This window comes from Drosophila biarmipes, chromosome 2L (genome assembly GCF_025231255.1).
Source record: "Drosophila biarmipes strain raj3 chromosome 2L, RU_DBia_V1.1, whole genome shotgun sequence".
NCBI classification, from domain to species: Eukaryota; Metazoa; Arthropoda; class Insecta; order Diptera; family Drosophilidae; genus Drosophila; species Drosophila biarmipes.
The window spans coordinates 1,827,690-1,850,280 of NC_066612.1; the positions used below are offsets into that span (position 1 = coordinate 1,827,690).

The 22,591-nt window shown below is 39.9% G+C and overlaps 12 protein-coding genes and 1 long non-coding RNA gene across 17 annotated transcripts; 8 read left to right on the forward strand and 5 right to left on the reverse strand.

Moving 5' to 3' along the window:
- The first annotated feature begins 28 nt into the window (after positions 1–28).
- Positions 29–4,586, forward strand: LOC108029301 (chromosome transmission fidelity protein 18 homolog). The gene is made up of 12 exons (XM_017101504.3): positions 29–975; positions 1,030–1,612; positions 1,666–1,894; positions 1,960–2,076; positions 2,138–2,240; positions 2,303–2,442; positions 2,602–2,836; positions 3,175–3,350; positions 3,410–3,543; positions 3,607–3,830; positions 4,271–4,334; positions 4,393–4,586. Exons 1-12 carry the CDS (start codon positions 115–117, stop codon positions 4,491–4,493), a joined length of 2,967 nt encoding a protein of 988 aa, XP_016956993.1. The 5' UTR covers positions 29–114; the 3' UTR covers positions 4,494–4,586.
- Positions 4,587–5,040: 454 nt separating this feature from the next.
- On the forward strand, positions 5,041–5,797 carry LOC108029292 (uncharacterized). The gene is made up of 2 exons (XM_017101494.2): positions 5,041–5,200; positions 5,552–5,797. The coding sequence occupies exons 1-2, from the start codon at positions 5,077–5,079 to the stop codon at positions 5,761–5,763; spliced, it is 336 nt and encodes a 111-aa protein (XP_016956983.1). The 5' UTR covers positions 5,041–5,076; the 3' UTR covers positions 5,764–5,797.
- A 989-nt stretch (positions 5,798–6,786) lies between these two features.
- Positions 6,787–8,645, forward strand: LOC108029293 (boophilin-G2). The gene is made up of 2 exons (XM_017101495.3): positions 6,787–7,376; positions 8,019–8,645. The coding sequence occupies exons 1-2, from the start codon at positions 7,283–7,285 to the stop codon at positions 8,228–8,230; spliced, it is 306 nt and encodes a 101-aa protein (XP_016956984.1). The 5' UTR covers positions 6,787–7,282; the 3' UTR covers positions 8,231–8,645.
- On the reverse strand, positions 8,604–9,117 carry LOC108029009 (kunitz-like toxin PcKuz3). The gene is made up of 2 exons (XM_017101053.3): positions 8,942–9,117; positions 8,604–8,888 (listed from the first exon to the last, which is right to left on the reverse strand). The coding sequence occupies exons 1-2, from the start codon at positions 9,018–9,020 to the stop codon at positions 8,716–8,718; spliced, it is 252 nt and encodes an 83-aa protein (XP_016956542.1). The 5' UTR covers positions 9,021–9,117; the 3' UTR covers positions 8,604–8,715.
- Positions 9,118–9,732: 615 nt separating this feature from the next.
- LOC127010685 (uncharacterized) lies at positions 9,733–10,166 on the reverse strand. Its single transcript, XM_050885106.1, has 2 exons — positions 10,058–10,166; positions 9,733–9,995 (listed from the first exon to the last, which is right to left on the reverse strand). Exons 1-2 carry the CDS (start codon positions 10,119–10,121, stop codon positions 9,829–9,831), a joined length of 231 nt encoding a protein of 76 aa, XP_050741063.1. The 5' UTR covers positions 10,122–10,166; the 3' UTR covers positions 9,733–9,828.
- Positions 10,167–12,098: 1,932 nt separating this feature from the next.
- LOC127010686 (uncharacterized) lies at positions 12,099–13,427 on the reverse strand. Of its 3 annotated transcripts, none has more exons than XR_007763401.1 (2): positions 13,181–13,427; positions 12,099–12,321 (listed from the first exon to the last, which is right to left on the reverse strand). It is a non-coding gene; the product is annotated as an uncharacterized LOC127010686 (long non-coding RNA). The 3 variants fall into 3 exon arrangements; XR_007763403.1 differs by lacking the exon at positions 13,181–13,427 and adding an exon at positions 12,379–12,600; XR_007763402.1 differs by lacking the exon at positions 12,099–12,321 and adding an exon at positions 12,899–13,123.
- A 512-nt stretch (positions 13,428–13,939) lies between these two features.
- Positions 13,940–14,469, reverse strand: LOC108029268 (BPTI/Kunitz domain-containing protein 4). Its single transcript, XM_017101466.3, has 2 exons — positions 14,369–14,469; positions 13,940–14,313 (listed from the first exon to the last, which is right to left on the reverse strand). Exons 1-2 carry the CDS (start codon positions 14,430–14,432, stop codon positions 14,150–14,152), a joined length of 228 nt encoding a protein of 75 aa, XP_016956955.1. The 5' UTR covers positions 14,433–14,469; the 3' UTR covers positions 13,940–14,149.
- A 151-nt stretch (positions 14,470–14,620) lies between these two features.
- Positions 14,621–15,041, reverse strand: LOC108029267 (male accessory gland serine protease inhibitor). The gene is made up of 2 exons (XM_017101465.2): positions 14,930–15,041; positions 14,621–14,874 (listed from the first exon to the last, which is right to left on the reverse strand). Exons 1-2 carry the CDS (start codon positions 14,991–14,993, stop codon positions 14,690–14,692), a joined length of 249 nt encoding a protein of 82 aa, XP_016956954.1. The 5' UTR covers positions 14,994–15,041; the 3' UTR covers positions 14,621–14,689.
- Positions 15,042–15,491: 450 nt separating this feature from the next.
- On the forward strand, positions 15,492–16,319 carry LOC108029264 (tissue factor pathway inhibitor 2). The gene is made up of 2 exons (XM_017101463.3): positions 15,492–15,763; positions 15,955–16,319. Exons 1-2 carry the CDS (start codon positions 15,550–15,552, stop codon positions 16,128–16,130), a joined length of 390 nt encoding a protein of 129 aa, XP_016956952.1. The 5' UTR covers positions 15,492–15,549; the 3' UTR covers positions 16,131–16,319.
- A 746-nt stretch (positions 16,320–17,065) lies between these two features.
- On the forward strand, positions 17,066–17,656 carry LOC108029265 (early lactation protein). The gene has a single exon (XM_017101464.3). The coding sequence runs from the start codon at positions 17,107–17,109 to the stop codon at positions 17,494–17,496; it is 390 nt and encodes a 129-aa protein (XP_016956953.1). The 5' UTR covers positions 17,066–17,106; the 3' UTR covers positions 17,497–17,656.
- Positions 17,657–18,376: 720 nt separating this feature from the next.
- LOC108029014 (male accessory gland serine protease inhibitor) lies at positions 18,377–18,815 on the forward strand. Its single transcript, XM_017101060.3, has 2 exons — positions 18,377–18,524; positions 18,587–18,815. Exons 1-2 carry the CDS (start codon positions 18,458–18,460, stop codon positions 18,766–18,768), a joined length of 249 nt encoding a protein of 82 aa, XP_016956549.1. The 5' UTR covers positions 18,377–18,457; the 3' UTR covers positions 18,769–18,815.
- A 1,042-nt stretch (positions 18,816–19,857) lies between these two features.
- LOC108029251 (male accessory gland serine protease inhibitor) lies at positions 19,858–20,386 on the forward strand. Its single transcript, XM_017101446.2, has 2 exons — positions 19,858–20,013; positions 20,067–20,386. The coding sequence occupies exons 1-2, from the start codon at positions 19,947–19,949 to the stop codon at positions 20,246–20,248; spliced, it is 249 nt and encodes an 82-aa protein (XP_016956935.1). The 5' UTR covers positions 19,858–19,946; the 3' UTR covers positions 20,249–20,386.
- Positions 20,387–20,498: 112 nt separating this feature from the next.
- LOC108028935 (male accessory gland serine protease inhibitor) lies at positions 20,499–21,159 on the forward strand. Of its 3 annotated transcripts, none has more exons than XM_050885108.1 (3): positions 20,499–20,711; positions 20,775–20,874; positions 20,934–21,159. In XM_050885108.1, exons 1-3 carry the CDS (start codon positions 20,645–20,647, stop codon positions 20,935–20,937), a joined length of 171 nt encoding a protein of 56 aa, XP_050741065.1. In that variant the 5' UTR covers positions 20,499–20,644; the 3' UTR covers positions 20,938–21,159. The 3 variants fall into 3 exon arrangements, with proteins under 3 accessions (XP_050741065.1, XP_050741064.1, XP_016956443.1); XM_050885107.1 differs by having other exon boundaries at positions 20,775–20,870; XM_017100954.3 differs by having other exon boundaries at positions 20,775–21,159.
- The last annotated feature ends 1,432 nt before the right edge of the window (positions 21,160–22,591 follow it).

A 22,591-nucleotide genomic window follows, 5' to 3' on the forward strand; every position in this document is an offset into this window, starting at 1 on the left:
GTGGCAGCCCTGCCCTGGAACAGCTGTTTCCGTTTGCACATTTGGCGGGAAAACACATTTCCAAATTTGTTTACAACTTGAAGGATTTTCGGTCTTTGCTCGCGGAAATCCAGGATGGATCAGTATCCCGATGAGAACGAGGAGTTCGAGCTGCAATACCAAGATGAACTGGAGCTGCTGGAGGATTTACCGGACGAGTTCAACGAGGCTCCCGCACCCAGCACCTCAAAACAAAAGGAAAACCGGGCTCCTACCTTGAGGGATGTCTCCCGCCTGGGCGACTCCACTCTGGGATCACCTCAGCTATCGCAGATCACCTTTGGCGCGAGTCAGTTGGGAGCAGAGGACGCAGAAGCGGGAACTTCCACTGGAGGCCTTGTGAATCGGCGACTCTTTGGCACTCCAAAGGGACCACCGATGGGTAGGGGGTGCTCCACGCCTTTCCAGCGAATGCCCGCCATTCAGGAGCTGGAGAGCACCCAACTAACTAGTCGGGGATTCGCCCAGGAGCACGAGAATCCCGCTGCCAATCAGCTCCAGGAAGTGGGTCTCAAAAACGTCAATAAGCGCCGCCTGGAACGTGACCTCTTCGGAGATATAGATGACCTCTTTCACGAGTCCTACGAGGATCCCATGGTCAAGAAGGCCCGGACCGAGGAGCAGCGAGATCACGAGGCCATCGATAAGATCCTGGAACTCCGCCGCAAAATGCGGGAGTCCAGCAAAACTCTGCGAAAAGATGATGTTAGTCGGTTAAAGGCGCTTCATGACTTCAAGATGCGGAACCTCTCGTACGATATACCCAACTGGCCCTTCCTGGCCATTCAACGCAGCGATCTCGAGCGGATCTACGTGCGCTTCCACTCCGAGGACTACGAGCAAAGGCAACTGGACATGATCAGCGCGCGCGGCGAAGTGGTGGGCAGTCTGTTGGGCGAGGCGAAGGAGAAGATCTGGCAGGAGGCCAGCGAAATAGTGAGTATCAGGCTAACCCAGAAAAAACATTTAATATCCGCCATTATCCCACAGGTCTTAAGTCGCTTGGAAGCGGAAAAAGAAGCAGATGTAACCCTAGTTTCCACCGATTCCAACACCCAACCCGATCGCCTCTGGGTGGACAAGTACAAGCCGAGGAAATACATTGACCTGCTCTCCGATGAGATGACCAACAGGAGTCTGCTCTACTGGCTAAAAATGTGGGACAAGGTGGTCTTCGGCAAGGCCTTTCACAGCAAGCAGGAGCAGGAGGCGGTGTCGGGGGAGGGAGGAACTGCTGGTGGAGGAGCTAGTAACCAGCTGAACAGCTTCAATAAGCGCACTGGAAAATTCGAATCCAACGGTGGTTGGCGCCAGCGCAAATCTCGCCAGGCACTCAACACCAATGTAGATGCCCTGGGCAGACCCGTGCAGAAGGTGGCCCTGCTGTGTGGTCCTCCGGGCCTGGGCAAGACCACTCTGGCCCACACCATCGCCCGGCATGCTGGCTACAATGTGCGGGAGATCAACGCCTCCGATGATCGCAGTCCGGAGGCCTTTAAACTGGCCCTGGAGAATGGCACGCAAATGTCCTCGGTGCTGAATGAAGACAAGCGACCCAATTGCATCGTTCTGGGTGGGAAAGCAGCTTTTAATTTGTAAATATGTAGTATATATCTTTTATCTTAGATGAGATCGATGGCGCTCCCCGGCAGTCCATAGATTACCTGGTCAAATTCATCAGCGATGGGATTTACACCAAAGTAAAGGCCAAGGGCGCCAAGGCGGAGCACAACGTTCTGAAGCGACCCATCATCTGCATCTGCAACGATGTCTACGATCCCGCCCTGCGTCCCCTGAGACAAGTGGCCTTCGTGGTCACCTTTCCGCCCATCGATGCTGCGCGTCTGGCGGAAAGGTATATTTTCTTTATACACTAAACAATTTTTTGTTTATTCCAAAGGTTTTTAACTTATCTTTCAGATTGGTCAAGATTGCCCACAAAGAGCAGCTGAAGACAGATTTTGGTTCACTGATTGCCTTGGCTGAGAAATCCGGAAACGATGTGAGAAGCTGCATATCCTCCATGCAGTTTTTCAAGTTAGTCATTACAAATTATTTACTATTTGCTTAACTAAACTACAAACTTTTTCTTTCTTAGTGCCCAGAAACATAGTTTAACCCTGCAAGATGTGCTCAATAATAATCTGGGGCAAAAAGACAGACACCAAGGTCTGTTCGCTGTGTGGGATGCCATTTTCCGAGTGGGTTTTGCTTTTTTTTTGTTACTGGAATCAGTTTTAAATATATTTTTGTATCTTTTTAGATTCAACGTCCACGAAAGACCCTGCAGACGGACGCCAATAAGATGGATGAACCCGGCCAGGTCACAATGACCAATATGTCGGTGACCACACGAGTGCGCAATGTTCTGGATGTGGTCCACTCCAGTGGGGACTACGAGAGGTAAGCAAATCGTTCAATTGAAATCTAGCATACTATAAATTAACGTTAAAGTTCATGAATTTTGTAATAAATGTTTGTTTAATATGCGTTTATTTTAATTTTAATGTGAACATTAGTTAATTTCTGATTATTTATTTGTAATATCTCTCAATTTTGCAGGCTAACCCAGGGCGTTTACGAGAACTACCTGCAGCAGAAGATGCCCGATCCAAACTTTACGGGCGTGTGCGAGGCGCTCCAATGGTTCTGCTTCACGGATATGGTGCAGCATCAGATTAGCAGACAGCAGAACTACAGTGTGTACCCGTACCTGCAGTACGGCTTTGTCGTCTGGCACCTGCTGTTCGCCACACTGGCCTGGCCGAAAATTGCATTTCCCACGCGTGGCTTTGAGGTGAGGTCCTGAAAAAGAAACCATGGCGACGGCGATGAGGCTGCCGATGACGATGACGATGAGATGATGGCCCCGGGCCACATTATTTCTTTTCATCGCAGCGAGGCTAAGGCAGAGGCTGCTTCTTTGAGGCAGGCTCATGATTTATGCAGGCGTCATTAGCCGAGGCAAACATCCCCGGCCAAAGGCCTGTGGAAAGTGCATAATCAACACAATCAAGCCATGTAATTTCTTGTCCATTATGTGCCTCAAATGCAATCACAAGATTAATGAGACTCCTGCATAGATTTGCGCAGTGTTTGCCCACGGACCAACCCTCTTTGTTTCTGTGCTTGCAGCTCCAGCAGAAGAGCACCAACCAGAGGAACATCTTCCAGGCCATGTGCAAGGGTGTCACCACCTCGGCTTTGGGCGTGGGTCAGGGCAAGACGCTGCTGCTGGACACGGTGCCGCTGCTGAAGAGGATCCTGTCGCCCCAGCTGCGCTCCGTGGCGGTGCAGCTGCTGTCTAAGAAGTAAGCAGAACTGGGTTATCCTACCACAACTTTATGACTCCCTTCTTAACTCATTTCAGGGAGCAGCAGGACCTGCGGCACACCATCGAGGTGATGGTTGATCTCGGCCTTACTTTCGTGCAGGTTAAGTCCCAGGAGGGCCACTATGTCTTCCAAACGGAGCCCGATCTCGATGCACTCAGTGCTTTTCCAGGTGGGTCTATGGGTTGGGATCAAAATTCCATTGAAAGCTAATGTACTTGTCTTGCTTTTTTAGGTTTTTCTGGCCTGTCGCTGCCCTACTTCAGTCGCCAGCTGATAGCCCGCGAGGTGGACCTGGAGAGGATCCGGCGAGCTGCCCCCAAGGGCGGAGCACCTTCAGCCCCCTCAGCCGGCAAGAAGAAAGCCACGGCTGCCGCAGCACAGCTGCCCAATCATTTGCAAACATTGAAGCCGAAACCAATTTCGGCGCCCAATGTGCACAGTGCACCCAAACAGCAGGTGAATTTACGAGGATTTGCATGCCTTGCATTTACTTAGCAGCAATTTACTTGCAAATTTCCACCACTCAACGAAACGAGCATATGCTCCGGATGGACTCACCTGAGTTTATTTTCCCTTATCCCCAAAATGGTTTGCCTTTGGCAAAGCTCTTTTTCTCCCGGCAAATCCCCGAAAAGCTAATAACCCATAAGGGGATTCCAGTGGCATTGTCATTGGAGTCGTAATATGGGATCAGCGCAAACGAACATTTATTGCCCATCTTAAGCGAAAGCGACTGAAGCAGCTTTCTTATTCTAACTTAATGGGGGTATTAACTTTGGGTTCCTTTTCTTCTTTTCCCAGACACATTTCTTATCAGTTTTAAGGACTTTTACAAATTTTTACTTACTGTTTTGTATTTTAAGTAGTACTTGTTAATGTGATTATTATATTTTCAGCTCACAAAGGACTTCTTTGGTCGCATCACTCACAAATCAAATTCGAAAAGTGCAGCAGAGGATGGTGCGTTTATTAAATCTGTTATTTATGTTTATTTTTAACCTAGAGCGATTTCTACTAGCAAAAACCGATGCCATCGTGAAGAGCCCCATTTGGTATCGATATAAGGAGGGTTTCAACAACGCCGTACGCAAGGATGTCCACATACACGAACTGCTTTAGATAACTTAATATTGTATCTTTATTTATTTAGGAAAGTACAACTAAAAAATATAATTTTATAAGCCAAAAGCTCTTGTTTTAATAAATGTACTTTATGTAAACTTGGATGGGACATGGTTCCCTTACCACATTGCATTTTTTATCTGGATTTGTTATGTACGAGTACATATGGTTTAAATTTCGTTTCCGTCTCTTTGGTATCAGTTTAAAATATATATATAGTGGGTTCTGGTTTTCGAAAAACGGTCATTGTGTTTTCTTAGAATTTCTAAAAAAAGTATTTGATTCATTTTTAAATTTAAGTATTTATAAAATGAGAGCTTTGATTCACTTTAAAAAAGAATGTAATATATGAGTCGGATCAAATCCAACAAAATGGGATTTGAAAAACCCAAATAGATCAAGAGACGTTCTAAAAAAAAAACAAAGCAAACCATTACCCCACTCGTGCAGGCCTTTAATTTGTATTACACGAGATTGTAGTTGGCTGTGCCCTCCTTATCGCGGGTTCCAATGGGCATGGGTTGAGCTCGGAAAGCGTTCCCGAGTGCCTCGCTTACTCAGTTGCCCGCCGCCCGTCCAGATGTCTCGACTTAAACCCGCGTCGGTGGTGCTATCGCTACTGCCGGTGGTGCTCTTGATGCTGATCCACCACCACCACAGCACAGACGCTCGGTTCGTGGCCTCCGGCGTGCCTTCGATACCCAGTGAGTAGCCACTTGGGCTGTGGTGTCTCGGAAATATATAGGGATGGCGAATCTGCGCGTAAATCACAGATTTTTAGGTTGAAACTAGTGATAAGTTATAAGTGAAATAATTATAAAATATTGGTTAAAATTTTTTTTTAAATATCAAATTAACTTTATAAATTTGTTTTGACCAACCGCATGTTATAGAAATGATTTTACATATAATCCGACGTCTAATGAATAAATAATTATAATAAAAGCAATATTTTGGCATTAAAAGGTTTGCTAAGCAAGAGGATTTTTGTTAGTTAATTAAAATGTAAAGAAAATACATATATATCTGTGACCCCTATCATTTTTTATCCCCAGGTATTTGCAAAAAACCGCCGCCACGTTCCGAGGGAGTCTGCGCCATCGATATCGAGGGATACTACTACGATCCGAGTGAATTCGACTGCAAGATATATAAGATCGGGGCGTGTCATCTGATCCGTGGCCAGAGCTTTGGGAGCCTGCAGGACTGCATCTCCACCTGCATCCATGGGCGCAGTCGCAATCATGACTATTATGTGAACGCGTAACACTAATAAATACGTAAACAAATGTACCCATTAATGAATGAGTTTGATTCGGTAAGAGTTGATCAAATCAAGCGGCAAACAAACTGCGACGAAGTGCTTAATCTCAGCTGGATGTCAATCATCCGCCCCGTTGACCCGTGACGTAATTGCTTTTTCTTTGTCGCACTATCGAAACGTGTGAGAAGTCTCCGACTGTGGCCTGTTGAAGCTACTTAGTTGAACATTGAGACGCCGCTTACGTTAGCATAATCTGCAGTTGCCCTACAAAAGAACGGGGCTTATGGGTTGGACGCAGGGCTCTTCGAAATGGCGATTAGTCTTACGAAGTCAATAGAAATTTCAAATATGATGTATATAATTGAAGAAAATATTTACAGATTTATTAGTGGATAATAATATAAAAATGTTATAATAATTATCAAACGCACGCAAATAACATGCCCGGCAAACAGCACTGTTCACCCCAATGTTTCACTCCAATTAGATGTCATTGAAGCAGATGACGCGGATGATTAAGTTATGATCTATTTTCTCAGGGCATCCGCAGTTCGTTGCGTATACGTCACGATGGCCGTGTCCGGCATTATCTCGCCGCTCCGCTCGTCTTAGCCTTCTGCAACAGGCACTCGCCGGATTTAGCCGGAATCGGGGGAGAGCCAAGCCCCGGTATGATCGCCATCCCCCATCATCATCGATCTCACATGCAAAATCGCAGCGAGACGATTGAGGGCTTATCAAACGATTCACACAGAGAATATTTTATTTGGCTAAACATTGGATTATACACTCCCTCAAGATGGAACATAAAAAGTTACAAAAATTGTGTGTGTCTCAAGAAGGGGTTTTGAAACTCGAATTGAATTTTTCAAGTAATTTATCAAGCCATTTTTCCCAGTGCACAATGTTTTTTCTCTCACCAGAATCCAAATCAGCGGCAGAGCTGTTGGCAGAGGCAGTCCGATTACAAATATGTGCCTTGGATGCCTTTTGTTCGAGGTTTCAAGTCGAGTTCGCGACTCGCCGTTTAGTCAGTGACCAAGTGTGTGGTGAGCCAAATCCGTTTCTTTCTGCCATTAAACATTAATTTGAAAATTCCGCTGACAAAGTCCAAAAAGGGGCATTAGAACGAGGATACCGGAGTATTTCCTATCTGCATCCGGTGACAACAGCTGCAACAAAGAAGAAATTGCTTTTTTCGGCTGGGCTCTTGCACTCTAGATTAAAAACCCATAAAATATAGCAGAATAAAGAAGCAAGTAAAAGTAGAAGAGCAGACGGATCGGCCGATCATCTATATACTAGAGGCTTTCAATCACTGTGGAATCGGACACATTCCGTACTGCCTCTTATATATGGCGACGAGCGGCTGCTGCGCATTTGTGTTTGTCCTGAACCAGACTGACATCATCGGTGCCAGGGAGCAAAGTAGAGCTGCAATACAGAGCTGACCAGCTTGAGGAGCTACCGAGGACACTCCAGCGGAACTATCGTCTTAAATACTGTGAAAAGTATTCCCAAAATGGCCTCCCACAGTCACTTGCGAGTCACCATTTGGCTCTGTGTGGTTTTGACCATTATCCTGGATCAGCAGTTCACCGCAGAGGCTCGCGTGCGTAAGTATTCAAACTAGGTTCATAGGGTATAACAGGCTTTTGATATCTTTAAGGATGATGCATTAAAAAATACCTTATCTAATCTTGTTGTTCAACCTTTCAATGCCAAAACCGCCAGGGCAATGACTCAATGGGACCGATCAGTTAAAAAGTAAATTTGCTTTAATCTCTAGACCTTTCAAATTTTCTGTTCTTATACGACTAAATAATCACACAAGTATGTTTTGTTGAAATAACAAACATTTAATTTTCTTTTGTCTAAATTATTGGAATATTTACTTAACTGAGATTTTATATAATACCAATGAATTAGAACTTTGACTAATAACTTTTTCAAAATTGTGTATAATAAAACAATCAAAAAATGCATAACAGTATTTAAAAAGAAATGACACTAATAAAAATGAGTCAACCAATTTATTTTTTATAGAAAAAATTCATAAATGATATGGTTTTGAAGAACAATAAAATTCAAAAAATTAACTTAAAATGACTCAAAGCATAATAATAAACATTTTTTAAAGAACTTTATTTTCCTGCCGAAATATCTACAGTTGCTGCAAGCTAATTTAAAGCTTTACCTATGGGGATCTTTTACCTCGATAGTTCCGATTGTTATTGAATACCTATACCTTCTTCCAGGAGATCTGTGCCAGACTGAGCCGATCACTAATGGAATCTGTGGACCCACTACCGTGGGAATCTACTACGATCGTGAGTCGCAACGTTGCCAGTACAAGGGCTGCAGCAACCGGAGGCTCTTTGAAAGCCTCGAAGATTGCGAGAAGATTTGCAACAACCCGCGGCACGTGAAGCGCCGCAACCAAGCAAAGGCCAATGAAACCTCACATTGAAACGCTAACATAAGAAATATCTGTTCTTGATTTTTAAAGTGCGAAATATTCAGACTGAGTTTAAAGTGAACCAAGCTCACAATATGATTGCCGAACTGGAGTGTTTTGTACCTTGAGGATAAGCTTTCCGTTTGTGAAACAGCAAGCATTTGTTCTCGCTGTTTATGTTTATAAATATTTGTATATCTCACACTTGATAACTCCTCATTTGTTTAACATTAACGAAATTTCCAAGTTTATAATAGTTTTTTTTAGGTTGTAGATTTACTTTAATTAAATGTTAAACTTGTAATTACACTTTTCCTCACTGTTAGAATCAATAAGGTTCTAAGGTTCTATTCTAAGATACTATTCAATAATACGAAATTGAATGTATAGAATGTAATACAACCTTCAGTTTGAAGATATATTTTTATTTCACGTTTTTTAATTTTTCGTAACTTTTGTAGATTCGGGAAAGGAAATTGGCATTTCGGCCGAGATTTCTAAATATCACGGCAGTTGAACTCGCACTCGGCTTTGCTGCTGAAGCGGTTGTCATTGCCGCCACATCCGCCGTAGATGAAGGGTTCGCAATGGCGCTTTATGGGGTTGTAGGCAAAGCTCTCCACATACCCGAAGCACCGGCCACTGACCATCGGCTGGAGGCACAGTTTCACTTGAAAGATATCACTGATTAGAGAGGCGAGAGCTGTCTATGGGTGGAATTACCTCTCTTGGAGGCCGCCCCCGAATGGTGGGGCAGCAGCAGGAGGAGGCCCAAAAGAAGACACTGCCAAAGAGCCGGCATCTTGTCATCTAGAGTTGGCAATCAGTGATCAATGATCCACTCGCCTTCCGCCTATACACACCAACCGTCACGTTCTTGGGCCAACAACTCACTGAACCGGGCTCTCTCAGCATTGATTTCTGTGTTTACAAATGCCTTCAAATGCTCATACCCGGTTGTTGTTTTGGTTTTGCCAATATTCAACATTGACCAAGTTAACAGGTTGGAACTGGTTGGGCCACAACAGAAGAGGAGTTACCTACCTCTTGCGATTGATGGTTTGATTTTACTTAAAATTTAAAAACATTCGTTGGATCTAACAAATTTTTAATTTAATAGATTCACTCTAATATGAAAAGATGTGCTGTATATTACTTAAAAATATCACACATTTTTAAAAATACTTATATTTTTCATATTATAAACGTAATATTTTTCCAAACGTAACCAGATAAAGTCACGATGGGGGCAAAAATCGAACCTCCCCGCAGGATACCCTGCACCCGCTCTCGTATAAAAAACACACTCGCGGAGATGACGTAAAAAACACTTGGCAGAAGGCAACAAAAACATGTTCCGCATATCAATACGGCAACAACAATAATGAGGCGGCTCTGGCAATACATAAAAATCAACTACCAGTGTGTGAAGTGTATAGATTGACAGCCTCAACCGCGATTTCAATTTCAATTTAAGTATCGCTTTCAACCTACCACCAAAGTATCCAAAAGTATTTAAGTGCATGAAGACACTTTGCCTTTCAAATGTATTTTTATTTTAGTTATTAAAATAAAAAACCCCCAAGTTTGGGATATAGTTACTATAGGAATCATATCAAGCACTCTCCGCAGTCGCTCTTGGTGTCGAAGAATTTTCCATAAGTCTCGCAGCCTTTAAGAAGCAAGGAAAAGCAACTTCTCTTCGGCGCACTATACATATACCCCTTGATGAGCTTTTTACAACTTCCCGACACTCCACCTTTTTGGGTACAACGCACTAAGGGAAATATTTCAAAAGGTTTAGAAACATTGTAATACTTTTAAAATTCAAGTGCCTACCATTTGCTCCCATGACATAACCGAGTAGGGCTACAAGCAAACAGGTGATATATAAAGTGTGCATTGTTGAAGCTTTGGCCTTTAGGAATATTCACCAACTAAATAATGATAAACCACAACATTTACTTATAAAAACAAAATATTTATAGATGAAGCTAATGCAATTTTGTTTGGCTAACACTTAAATTAAAGCCCTAAAATTGAAATGTTCATGCCTTAGAGATTATTTTTTGCAATTTCGACAATGCTATTTTCCATTATTAATGCCGACTTTCGAGTTACTTCAAACTCCACTGCCATGTCACTAATTTAGCAATTAAACGGAGCTGAGAACGGGGGACAATTAACGTCTGGCGCTCAATTATTTCAGGCAAATTAAGCAGTTAACTGAATTGTCACCCCGCACACCTCACATTTTGGCCACTCAATCGGGCCCGAAATGTTCGACCCTCCCACGTGTGTGCGATGGGGCTAATGAATAAATAGCACGGCAGTTTGACAGGTCCCAGACTCCTCGAGGTCCTCGAGCATAGGAATTATCGTTACATCATCATCGCCGAGCGATAATTCAATTTGCACTGCGAGTTAACACCTGGCATCGTTTCTGCCTGGGCTTCTCCTGCTGACCATCTTGTCTTGTCCAGCATTTCGGCCCTAATGTGGCTCTAATTATCGTGCTTGCCCAGGACTTTAGTCCTTTCCCATCCTGTCAGCACACAATGCAACTTTAATGAGCTCCACAAAGAGCCGTTCGCATTCGCACATAATCATAATAATAATATCTGCCTCTGCAAAATGGCCCTGACACTCAAATTTATTATGCAAATTGTTTGCAGTTTATAGCTCAGTTGAGATTGCCATATGGGCAGCTGGAGTTTGGCCAGCGGAGGGCTAACACATTTCAGATTTCCAATATTTAAACGATATGGGGCCTTCCCAGCTATAATTTCTGTCTTTATTTATAACTTAGACTTTAATTATAACACGCATCTGTCCTCGCAGGCTCTCATTTGCTTAAAAAAATTTCCCTTTCCTGAGCAGTTTCCAGATACTCTGACACATTTATTCTTTTGCGGTATGTAAGCAAAGCCCTTACATTTTCCCACAAAAGAAGCTTTTATGCCACAGATTGCTAAATTAAATCAATAATATAAGTAGGGAAAAAATGTTCTTCATTTCTTAAAACTTACGACTTTTCAGAGATTTTCTTGCAAGTGCCCCACAAATGTAACTCAATATAAGTATAATATGAAACGTTCTCATCTTTGAACAAATAAATACTGTTCTTTTAAACTGACTTAAGTGACTACAATTTTGAAAAAAGGTTATAAAGTATATCCGTCGCTAATTGAATTAGTTCTAGAACTGAACCAAATGGATCCACTCTTGGCATTAAGCTGAATAGAACAGCGGAATTCAAAATTGTTTAAACAAAATTAACGAGTAAGCTATTTCTTGTAAGAAAAAAAGAATTTAAAAAAATGAAAACAATGGCTTTTATAGGCAAGTAGGTAAAACCTCGGACAGCCATATAACACCATGCAATGGACTTGGCTGTGGTTCCTCAGATCGCTTAATAATATGAAGGTTAATAACAGCCGAAAAGCGTTTATATTAAAGCACTTACGATCTTTTAGGCCCATGCTAAAACCAAATAGTGCTAGCAATATAGCAATAAAGATTGCATTCATTTTAAAAAATATTCACTTCAATCTGTTGATTTTAGGTAACTAGATTCAAAATGAAATGGCAAAAGCATTTTAAAGAGCGCATTCAACACGCCTAACAAACCTAATTGGCTTTGGCAATTAATATCAGCAATGGTAGGATCATAATAAATCGCACAACATATGTATTCCGTATTATTTTATTTAAAAAAGTCTTGGAATAATTTACTTATTTTTGCCTTTCAGGATAAGTTTTTAAATTTACTGCAAGCTCCTTTGCTTTTGGCATCTTGAGAAGCTTGAAATATTTTATTAAGAACATGAATGATACCCCAATAAGTTCCGCATTGAGTTGATAATGAAAACGAAATTTATTATTTTCTCTGATCAAAATCATCGCATTTATTTACTCTTATAAGTAACAAGTTCTTTCTTATTCCTTGCATTTTGATTCACATGCAGCTATACTACTGAAAAAGTTACCGCTTACCTTGCAGCCCCCCGAACCTCTAATACACTTATTTTCCTTAGGCAAATAAGTAAAGCCAAAGGACAGGCTTAGACACCGCCCAGATATAATTTTCATACCGCAAATGGCTAAAATAAAAGATTACTTTGGTAATACACTATAAGAGTTTATATTTAAATACTCACGATCTTTTAGGCCCATGGTAAAACCAAAAAAGGCTATCAACAGAACAAAAAAAATCGGCTTCATTTTAAAAAATGAACACTTTAACCAGTTGATTTAAGGTAATTTTGAAATCATATGAAATGGGAAAAGCTTTTTATAGAGCTTACTCAACACGCTTATTGAACACGCTTTTCGAAAAGAATTGGCTTTGGTAATTAATATTAGCAATGGTAGGATTTGAAAACCCCCTCGACTGAAGAATCATTACTGCAGTCAGCCTATGTGGGTGTATATTCTTGATAAAATAATTATTCTTTATAATTAAACCATGTCGGCTAATACATTCACCCATGAATCAAAAATCAATTAAATCAGTTACGACTAATAGCAAACTTATGCTAAAAAAAGTGATGTGATAATTCAGGTTTATTGTAAACATTTTTAGTTTTGGACTCTTGAGAAGCTTGAAATATTAAATAAATAACAGGAATAATACCCCATTGAGTTCGGCGTTAAATTGATAATCGAACCGAAATTAAGTATTTTATCTGATAAAAATTATATGATTTATTTGTGCTTGTCAGTAACACGTTCTTTCTTATTTCTTGCATTTTGCTTCACATTCAGCTGTGCTACCGAAAAAGTTACCACTGCCCATGCAGCCTGCGTAAGCTGGAATACACTTATTATCAATCGCCAAATAAGTAAAGCCTGAATGCAGCCTCATACAGATCCCAGAAGATATTATTTTCGTACCGCAAATGGCTAAAAGAAAAGATTACTTTGGTAATGCACTAAAAGAGTTAATATTTAAATTCTCACGATCTTTTAGGCCCATGGTAAAACCAAAAAAGGTTATTAACAGAGCAAAAAAAATCGGCTTCATTTTAAAAAATGAACACTTTAACCAGTTGATTTAAGGTAATTTTGAAACCATATAAAATGGGAAAAGCTTTTTATAGAGCTTACTCAGCACGCTTATTGAACACGCTTTTCGAAAAGAATTGGCTTTGGTAATTAATATTAGCAATGGTAGGATTTGAAATTATTATCAATCGCCAAATAAGTAAGGCCTGGGTGCAGCATCTTACACATCCCAGTACATATGACAGACAGCTATGTGATACAATCGTCCGATTTTAATAAAATTTAATTCAAAATTTAGAACTAATGAATAATTGTAATTTTTTCATATTTTCCGATCGTTTCTATGACAGCTATATGATATAGTCGCCGAATTTTTATAAAATTTAATTCAAAATTCAAAACCTATAAAAAAAATGTTGTTTCCAAGCGGGGGAGGTTATATGTTAAAAAACACCAAAGATTTAATTTTTTTTTAAATTTTTTCACCGATAGTTCCTAAGATAAGATAAGATATAGTTGTACGATCCGGCTGATTCCGACTTATATACTACCTGCAATAGAAAGAAGGCTTTTGGGAAAGTTTTAACCAATTAGCTTTAAAACTAAAAATAAGTTTAATTATTCTGTTTTTGTTCAGCAAATATAGGATATTATTTCTTGCAAAAACAATAAACATTTCGGATTCCTTGATATATTGATTCCCCATATTATAGATTTCTATACAACAAGTATACCATTTTTATTAAAATTGAAATTTACTTGTACATACATTTTACTTATCGCACTTCGATTGACAAATACAAATGCAATAGCTCTGTTCTATTACGAGGAAGTAAAACATATAATGACAGCCAATTACAAATGTAATTCCAATGCCTCTCTCAACACATGAACAGTTTTCCCTAGTGCTGTAATTATGCCACCCTAAACCTTGCATTTGGCTTCACATTCTGTCTTGTTGGTAAAATGATTGCCATTTAGCAAGCAGCCCTGCCAGAAGACGCACTCATTTCTCGGACTAAAGTAGGAATACAGGGTCATTACTTCCACACAAGGTCCTTCGACAAAGGGTTCCAGATTGCAGACTTCTGTAAGTAGATGAATAGAGTTATGACTGGCTTGATCGTGTCTTACGGTACTCACTGTCCCTGAAGCCCCTGGCAGAACTCATTGCAATAATTACGCAAAAAAACACTTCCTTCATCATGGATGAGTGAAGAAAGCCATGTCGTTCAATACATTCACCCGCAAACTTTCCACGTATTAACCAAAACCGACTAAATTAGTTACGGCAAAAGGCGCATTAATTCATTTATTTATTTCTGTATTTGCCAGCAAAAATAAAAAGGCCATCAAAAAGTAGGCAATGATTTTGAAAAAAGAAGGGTATTCCAGTGCTTTCGCAATCGTATTATGTTACGAGTTTATTTATTTTAAGAAACATTTATTGCATTTCATGAATCATTACTTCTTGCACTCATCCTCACAAAGCTTTTTAGTGGCGAACCTATTGTCGTTGCCACCGCAACCGCCGAAGGAGAACTCCAAACACTCGTTTTTGTCAGGGTGATAAGAAAACCGATTCTTATAATGTGCACAGGACATAATTTTTCCAAAACCATCAGCAGCAGGCTTTTGTTGGCAGACGTCTAGGGAACCGAAATGATATTTATTTTTGCACCATAATATGATCTACACTCTTACCATCTGCTAATCCCTTAGGAACGCTAGAAAATATAAGAAGAAAAGTAAAAAAGCTAACGATCATCCTTGTAAGTAGCTATACTTTTTATTTGACTAGAATCTTGTGAATATTTCATATTTACGAAAAGGGCATACGAGTCTTTTTTAATCTCAATGAACTGCTTTAAAATCTGTGCCTAATTTTAATTAACCCTGCCGTTCACTTTTTTAAAGGAAGGGAGAGCATTTCAGGTTATTTAATGCTTCTCATCATACATGTCTCAAAATCAAATTGTTTTATTAATATTTTTAAATCCTAATTTAGGCGTATTTTTTGTTATTTTTACAAGCAGCTGGTTTTTAATTAATACAATCTTTTCGTGTGTATATACGTAAATACACAGAAGTGGTATATTTGCCTCGTGTAAAACAGATAATTAATCTTGCCTACGCTCAACGGGTCGTATGCGCGATTCGAGCTAGAAACTCACACATGGATGGGCAGAGAGCAGCAAGTGATTCAATTTGAACTCAGCTCGTCGGCTCAAACACAGCATATAGAACTGGAATATAGAACATTCGGCTCAGTTCAGTTCACAGTCGCTGCTTTTACCGTCCAGTTATCAGGTTTCACACTCAAAATGCTACTACGGGTGACCCAGTTTCTTTGCCTTGGGGCTCTTTTATTGCTGAGTGTTATGCTCACGCAGGCAGTGGCCACACCCAATAATAATAACAACAATGTCAAACCGAAGCCCGTGGTCCAGGTGCCGCCAGGAAGTCCCACAGGAAGTCCCACAGGAAATAAGCCCGCAGTGGCCACAACCACAACTAAACCACAGAGATCAGTACCAGGTTGGTTTTTTATTGGGAACACAATTTTTTAAAAACCGATGTGTAAAAACGATATATTAATTGATGATTGAACAAACTGATCTTAAGTAATGTTGTGTCGACCATAATGGCCTTTTTTAAATTTATCGGTTTTGTATTTGTGGTGATTTTATTGTGAAAAAGTATCTTCAAACGGAACCTTTGTTTTATAGATCCCAAATGTCTGCAGCCCTTGGAAGTGGGTCCCTGCCGGATGAATTTAGAGAGGTACTACTACAACAAGGAGAAAAAAGCGTGTGAAACCTTTAAGTATGGCGGATGTCGGGGAAACGATAATCGCTGGGGATTCAGGCAAACCTGCGAGGAGGCCTGCCTACCGAAAAAATGATCAAGTAATGACCAACATGGCAGCAAAGACTGCTTGGAAATATTACAAAGTTATACGAAATTATTTTTTATTAATGTCCACAGGAATATTCTTTCATACAAATTTAAGCATTTCAAATGTATTTCAGTTTACATAAATATCATCAAAACAACCGCAAAATAAAGAAATTCAATTTTTTTAAATGTCAAATTATTGTTATTATTATTATTATTCTTCATAGGCTGATATTTATCAGTTTAATTTTAACTATTCGATTTCATACTTGATAAGTAAACAAAGGTATATACTAACGATATAATGACTAGCAGATACCAGTAAAAAGTAAAAATTGCTACCATTAGCATCATAGTGAAAATGGCTTAATTATCAGATGCACAAATAAGCAAATATAATTTATTTGAAATAGGGGAAAGCTGTTTACGATTAGACTTCTATTTCCATAAAAAATGGATCAACATAAACTTTGGTTTATTTTGAGCCATCCTAAAGTCAACACACACACAATTTAATTGGCTAGTTAGCCAGTTAAAAGGTAATTAGGTAAGGTTCCCATTCCGCCATATAAACGTGATGTGGTTTGCTAAGCCATGCCACCGATCCGGAAACAAGTTGGCATATGATTTTACGGCCGGCAATATGATTGAGTCGGCCGGTGCGTTGAACTGCAACCGAAGGTTGGACCTGCGATAGCTTCTGAGAGCTGCCGGTGCCAGGTGACATGGATGTAGATATATAGATACAGATATAGACGTCAGAGCGGCACCGCCGTGATTTACATGCGACGTCGAATCAGTTGGACAAACACTCCAACGCTCCCGCTACGGTAAGTAAGCTACGCAAAAAGAGGCAAAAACGGAGGGTAAAAACGCGAATGACTCGCCTACGTGAGTGGGGATCGTACTATTCGTACGGATAGTATTTAAGCCTCACCGCCCGAACGATCTGGATTCATTCGCAGCCACTCAACGGAATCGAAATGTGCTTCAGACATAGCTTCAGCTTCATTTTAATCGCGGCGGTTCTGCTTTTGGCAGCCGGAATCGGGGCTGCTCCCTCGGACGTGGTGGTCGAGAAGGCGGAGGATCCCACGGTTCCGAAGCGCCTGCCAGGGGCCGACTTCAAGGTTCCGGAGGACTGTCACCAGCCCAAGGAAACTGGCCGCTGCTTCGCCCTGTTCTACCGCTACGCCTACAACGTGGATACCCAGTCCTGCGAGGAGTTCGTCTACGGCGGGTGTGCCGGCAACAAGAACAACTTCGAGTCCAAGGAGCAGTGCGAGCAGGCCTGCTTGGGGAAGTCCACCTCGGAGTCCTCCACCACCGAGCAAATCGGCGACGCGACCACCGAGACCAGCACATCCGCTTGATTTCATCTAGACTCTAGTTCGTAATTTATTTGTCACCGACTTCATCTCCAATTATATCGCAACACATCGAAGTACTGAATAATGTTTGTCTTTAATAAAATATAAAAATACCATAATATAATTCTGTTTTACCGAAATATATAAGGACAGAGAAAGTTTATATTTCATTCGATTTATGTTTAGTTGTTGTTAGTCCCACTATTTTAACACAGAGTAATTACAGTGCTGGGCTATAGTGAACCCATGGAACCTTTGGAATGTGGAAGCAAAAAGCTTTTCTGAACTTTTTTTAGATTTCCAGCCCCCATTCATCTTAAAGAGTCATTATTTAGCTGTATGATTTATAGAAACCAGATTTTTCTGTATATACAGCTATAATTATTGAGAATATACGTTAATTACAATTACGGGTAACATGGTAATGCAGGTGGGCGTAAAATATATCTGTAATCGCGGGTATCTCGGGATCCCTACCATCCCTAGATAGTTGGAGATAGTTTGGGTAAAAGAAACTTCCTCCTCCATATAATATGTGTTTTTTCAATTAAACAAGTTCCGCCTTCTTTTTAAATTAAAATCGGGTCTGACTAATAGACAAATATGTTATTTAATTTTAGTGATAACACGAAATCGATTCGAGTTCGGACAAACCCGCTTCTGAATCTGCAATCAGTGCGGGAATTCATGTACTTTTCTTAGAACGTAGTACCTAGGCTTATTTGCGACCCCGGCTTTATTGCCAGCACAAGCAATGTACTCAAAGTCCCTCTGTTTGGCCACCAATTTCACGAGCACTCGTTAATGAACCCTAAGTTCATGAGCACATCGATAAGATCCCGAGTGGTTTTGTAGTTCCCGCTCCGGTTGGCACGGCGTATATAATCTAGTGCTAGACCTCACGTTGGCATTAGTCTTTCCACGGAAGCTGCTGCGGGAGATAGTGTTCAACATCGAAGTCAACATGAAGTTCATTGCTACTGTCTGCTTGATTTTTGCCCTGCTGGGCCTTGCCTTGGGCCTCAAGGACCGTGAGTTGAATCTGAATCATAGTTTAATCAAATCAATTCTAACTTAAATCTACGTGTATTAGCCATCTGTGGACATCCTGCCGCAGCTGATGGCAATGGTATCATCAAGTGCGCCGCCTTTGTGCCCAGTTTCAGCTACCATCCCGAGTCCAATTCCTGCGAGTCCTTCGTATACGGCGGCTGCGGTGGTAACAGTAACAGATTCCCGAGCCAGGAGGAGTGCGAGAGCAAGTGCAAGGAATAAATTTGTGATTTAAAAAATATCCAATAAAAATATGTTTCGGTGAACAAGTTTTGTACATCTCTTATCTCTAGCTGCGAACCACCAGAACAGCTGAATAAAAGTGGTCCTTTTCCGAAAATAATAGATTTTTCAAATATTATACTGAAATATTTCAAGGGGATAATTTTTGGAAATGGTAAATGGGATGCCAAACGATGTTTAAGTCTTACCTTTTCTTAAAAAGGAAAAGCCTATTTTAACCAGCTGATTCGGTGCATGCAGATCTCCATCTCCCTCACACTACCTTCAACTTAGTAAAGGGTATCAAATCGTCGAGCCCGTCGATCATGGCGTTCATTCTTGTTTTAAACTTCTGAGCAAATTCAAATTTAAAAAAGTGGTACTTTGATTTTTCTATTAAAAAATTTAAAGTTGTTATCTCTACTTGTTTAACGTGTTGATTTTGTTTTTTGATTTCAACTGAAAGTACGAATTATAAGAACATAAAACGTGTTTATGTTAAAATTAAATTAAATTAAATTTTAGATTTAGCAATCTATAGTTAATGATGCAATAACTAAGTTGCTTCCATAAGTAATTCAGAATTTAACGAGGCAAAATTAAGTATGTATAAGAAAAGATATAGTAATCAAAGGCGGCCTATTTTTATTCCTTTTCAAAATACATCACATGATATCCAATGACTCGCACAGCATGTGAAATAATTTACAAAGAGTTTTCGTCATTGTCACTTATGTGTGTTAATTCCATTTTCCTATCGAAAAGGGAACCCGTCCGCAATTACAGCACCACTTCAACACTGGTTGACACGCTTTGTTTGTCGCGCTCATTGTGTACTATATCTCGAATATGATAATGCAATTATAATGTGTAGAACCACTAATGGGGGGCTTTCCCTTTCCGGCGGCTCGTAAACAAAGTGAGTTCTGGGAAGCCGAGGAAAGTAAACAATCCGGTACAAATATTTACATGTATCGGTGCGAATTTTGTGGAGATTTCCCAGCCATATTTGAGCTTGATTTGTTTGTCGTTTAATCACAATATTTAAGGTGCTTGGCGATTAGCCGAAGGTTCAATACAATGAAAGGTTCAATACCATATAAGTGGCGCGACTCTGGTCGCTCGGCTCCAGTCCGCTTTTATCTCAGCCAGCAGAAGGTTCTGAAATACTCCCCATTATGAAGCTGCTGATCTTGGCCTCTGTGTTCATCGCCCTTTTGGCCAGTGCTTCGGCTCTGAAAAATGGTTAGTGATCACCGCACCTTGACTGTTCTCAGTGTATCATTGCATAATTCCAGCAATCTGTGGTCTGCCCCATTCCCGAAATGGTGATGGCAAAATCTCCTGTGAGGCCTACATCCCAAGTTGGTCCTACGACAGCAATCACAACGAGTGCATCAAATTTATCTACGGAGGCTGTGGTGGCAACGACAATCGATTCAATTCGAAGGAAAACTGCGAAGACAAGTGCTTGGAATAAAATGTAGTGAATCAGAGACAAACAAAATGTATTTTTATTTAGAGAGATAGGGTTATTGTGTCTTTTCTTGGAAATTAACTTTTCGAAGTCAAAATCAACATTCAATTGAAAAATAAAAAATAAATAAATACAATTACATTTTCAGTGAGTTTCTTGGAAGTTTCATAAACATACATTATTCAAATTAAAAATTCGTAGACCTTTAAAGGTCAGGTAATTATTTACTTTAATCGATGCGAGGTTTGTTTTTTCGATTAACCAATAATAATATTTCATGGTCTTTTGCGATAAACTGTAAGCTCATGGTAATGAAAAGTGTATAAAACACTAGACGCTTTTGTTTTAGATTCAGTTTGTTTCTTCAAAGTCAGCTGAGAGCTCTAAATATTTTTCACCATGAAGCTCTTGGTACTTTTTCTTATGTTCATCGTCTTTGTGGCCAGTGCGCTGGCTCTAAAAAGTGGTAAGCTAAAATATTTGTATTATGATTTGATTTGATCATTTAAATTCAATGACAATTACTCAGAAATATGTGGTCTGCCCCATTCCATTGATGGTGATGTCGAACGCAAAATCTCCTGCGAGGCCTACTTCCCTAGCTGGTCCTACGATGGTGCTAATAGTAAGTGCGTGGAATTCATCTACGGAGGCTGTGGAGCATTCTAACAGGAAATTTAAACCTTAGTTGAAAAATGTGGGGACAACCATATTTAAGGACATGGATTAGACAAAAATAGATTGACATAACAAACCAAATTTGTTTGTTGTGTACCAACCAATTGGAATAACCAATAGACTCAAACAAACAAATAAGTAAAGGAATTAAGTATAAATATTTCTTAAAATAAAAGTTCGGACGAAACGTGTTGGCAAATAACTTTGTATGAAATAAAAACAAACTTAAGATTTAATTGCCATTAAAGTTTTTAAAGCGCTGAGTTGAGCATAAACTCGACAAGGAGGGTTTCAGTTACAGATTAGATTTCTGAACGTCGACTGAAAGTTCTCAATATTATCCTTGAAGGAAAGTAATTGTTGTGAGTGTCACCTTTGTGATCGTTTCTTTGGCTCTCGAAAATCGTTATTTTTATATACATTTTAATAGCACTCACTAGATGCAGAGTGTATAAATGGGTGTTTCGGATTGTATGAAAATTGGTTTTATATTGGTTTTGAGTACGGTGGTTGTGGTGGTAATGAAAATAAAAGTATGTAATTTACTTGTGGAACTAGAATTAGCTTTATTTAAAAAAAAACAACTTCATACTGCATACACAGTTATGGTTTTGGGAAAGTGCTCGTGCTTGGAAATAAATTTTGTATATAATTAAATAAACAGTTTTAATGTTTGCAAATATATTTTTCAATGAGCTGTATTTGAAATGATCCCCAAGTCACTTGCTTCCAACTTCAGTTTTCAATAGTCTTCGGAATGAAGCTGATGTTTTTGGCTGCGTTTGTCGCCTTTGTGACCAAGTCTTTGGCTCACAAAACTGGTAAAAGGCTCTGAACTCGCAATTTTTGATCTTTCTCAAGAGTATACCTTTTATTTATGTAGAAATATGTTATGATTATCCTTTTGAGGATGGCAGTGGTTTCTTTACGTGTTACGCCGTTCTTCAACGTTGGTCCTATGTTTCCGTTTTCAACGGGTGCGCCGAATTTACCTATGGAGGTTGCGGTGGAAATAAAAATAACTTCCATTCAGTAAAGGAATGCGAACAGACTTGTGTTGAGTAAAATAAAAGAACATAAATTTAGTATTATCTTGTAGTATATTGTAATATGTATGCATTTCTCTCCTGCTGATCTCTTCATAGTTGCTATCAAATATATTTGGCAAATGCACTTTGGCTTCGATTTGGTATGATGCCATTTCACAGCCGAAACATTTTGTTTCAATCATCTCTGTGAAATCGTGATTTCTTCCTTATTGAAAACCTTTAAGTCGTAATTATGTGGGTGTAAAATACGAAGACAGAGCTACTTTTGTCTACCAGCTAAGAGTTCTTATTATAATCCACGATGAAGCTCATAAGTTTGGTGGTTGATCTTCCCGCCCTTGTGTCCCATTCCTTGGCTCTGAAAGATGGTATGCTATAAAGACCTATAAATAAAAATGTAACTGTAATAAATCCTGTCATCTATTTAGCAATCTGTGGTCTACCTTATGCAAAAGATGGTATTGGCACAATGGTCTAGCTAACTTTTACTGATGGACTTATATCGCTGCACCAAATAAATAAAAAAAAATAAATTCAGTGAGTGAAAAAGAACTATATAAATTATTTTGATGAAATTGCAGATCTCCAGTGGTTATTGTCAAAAGTATAAGGTAAATGC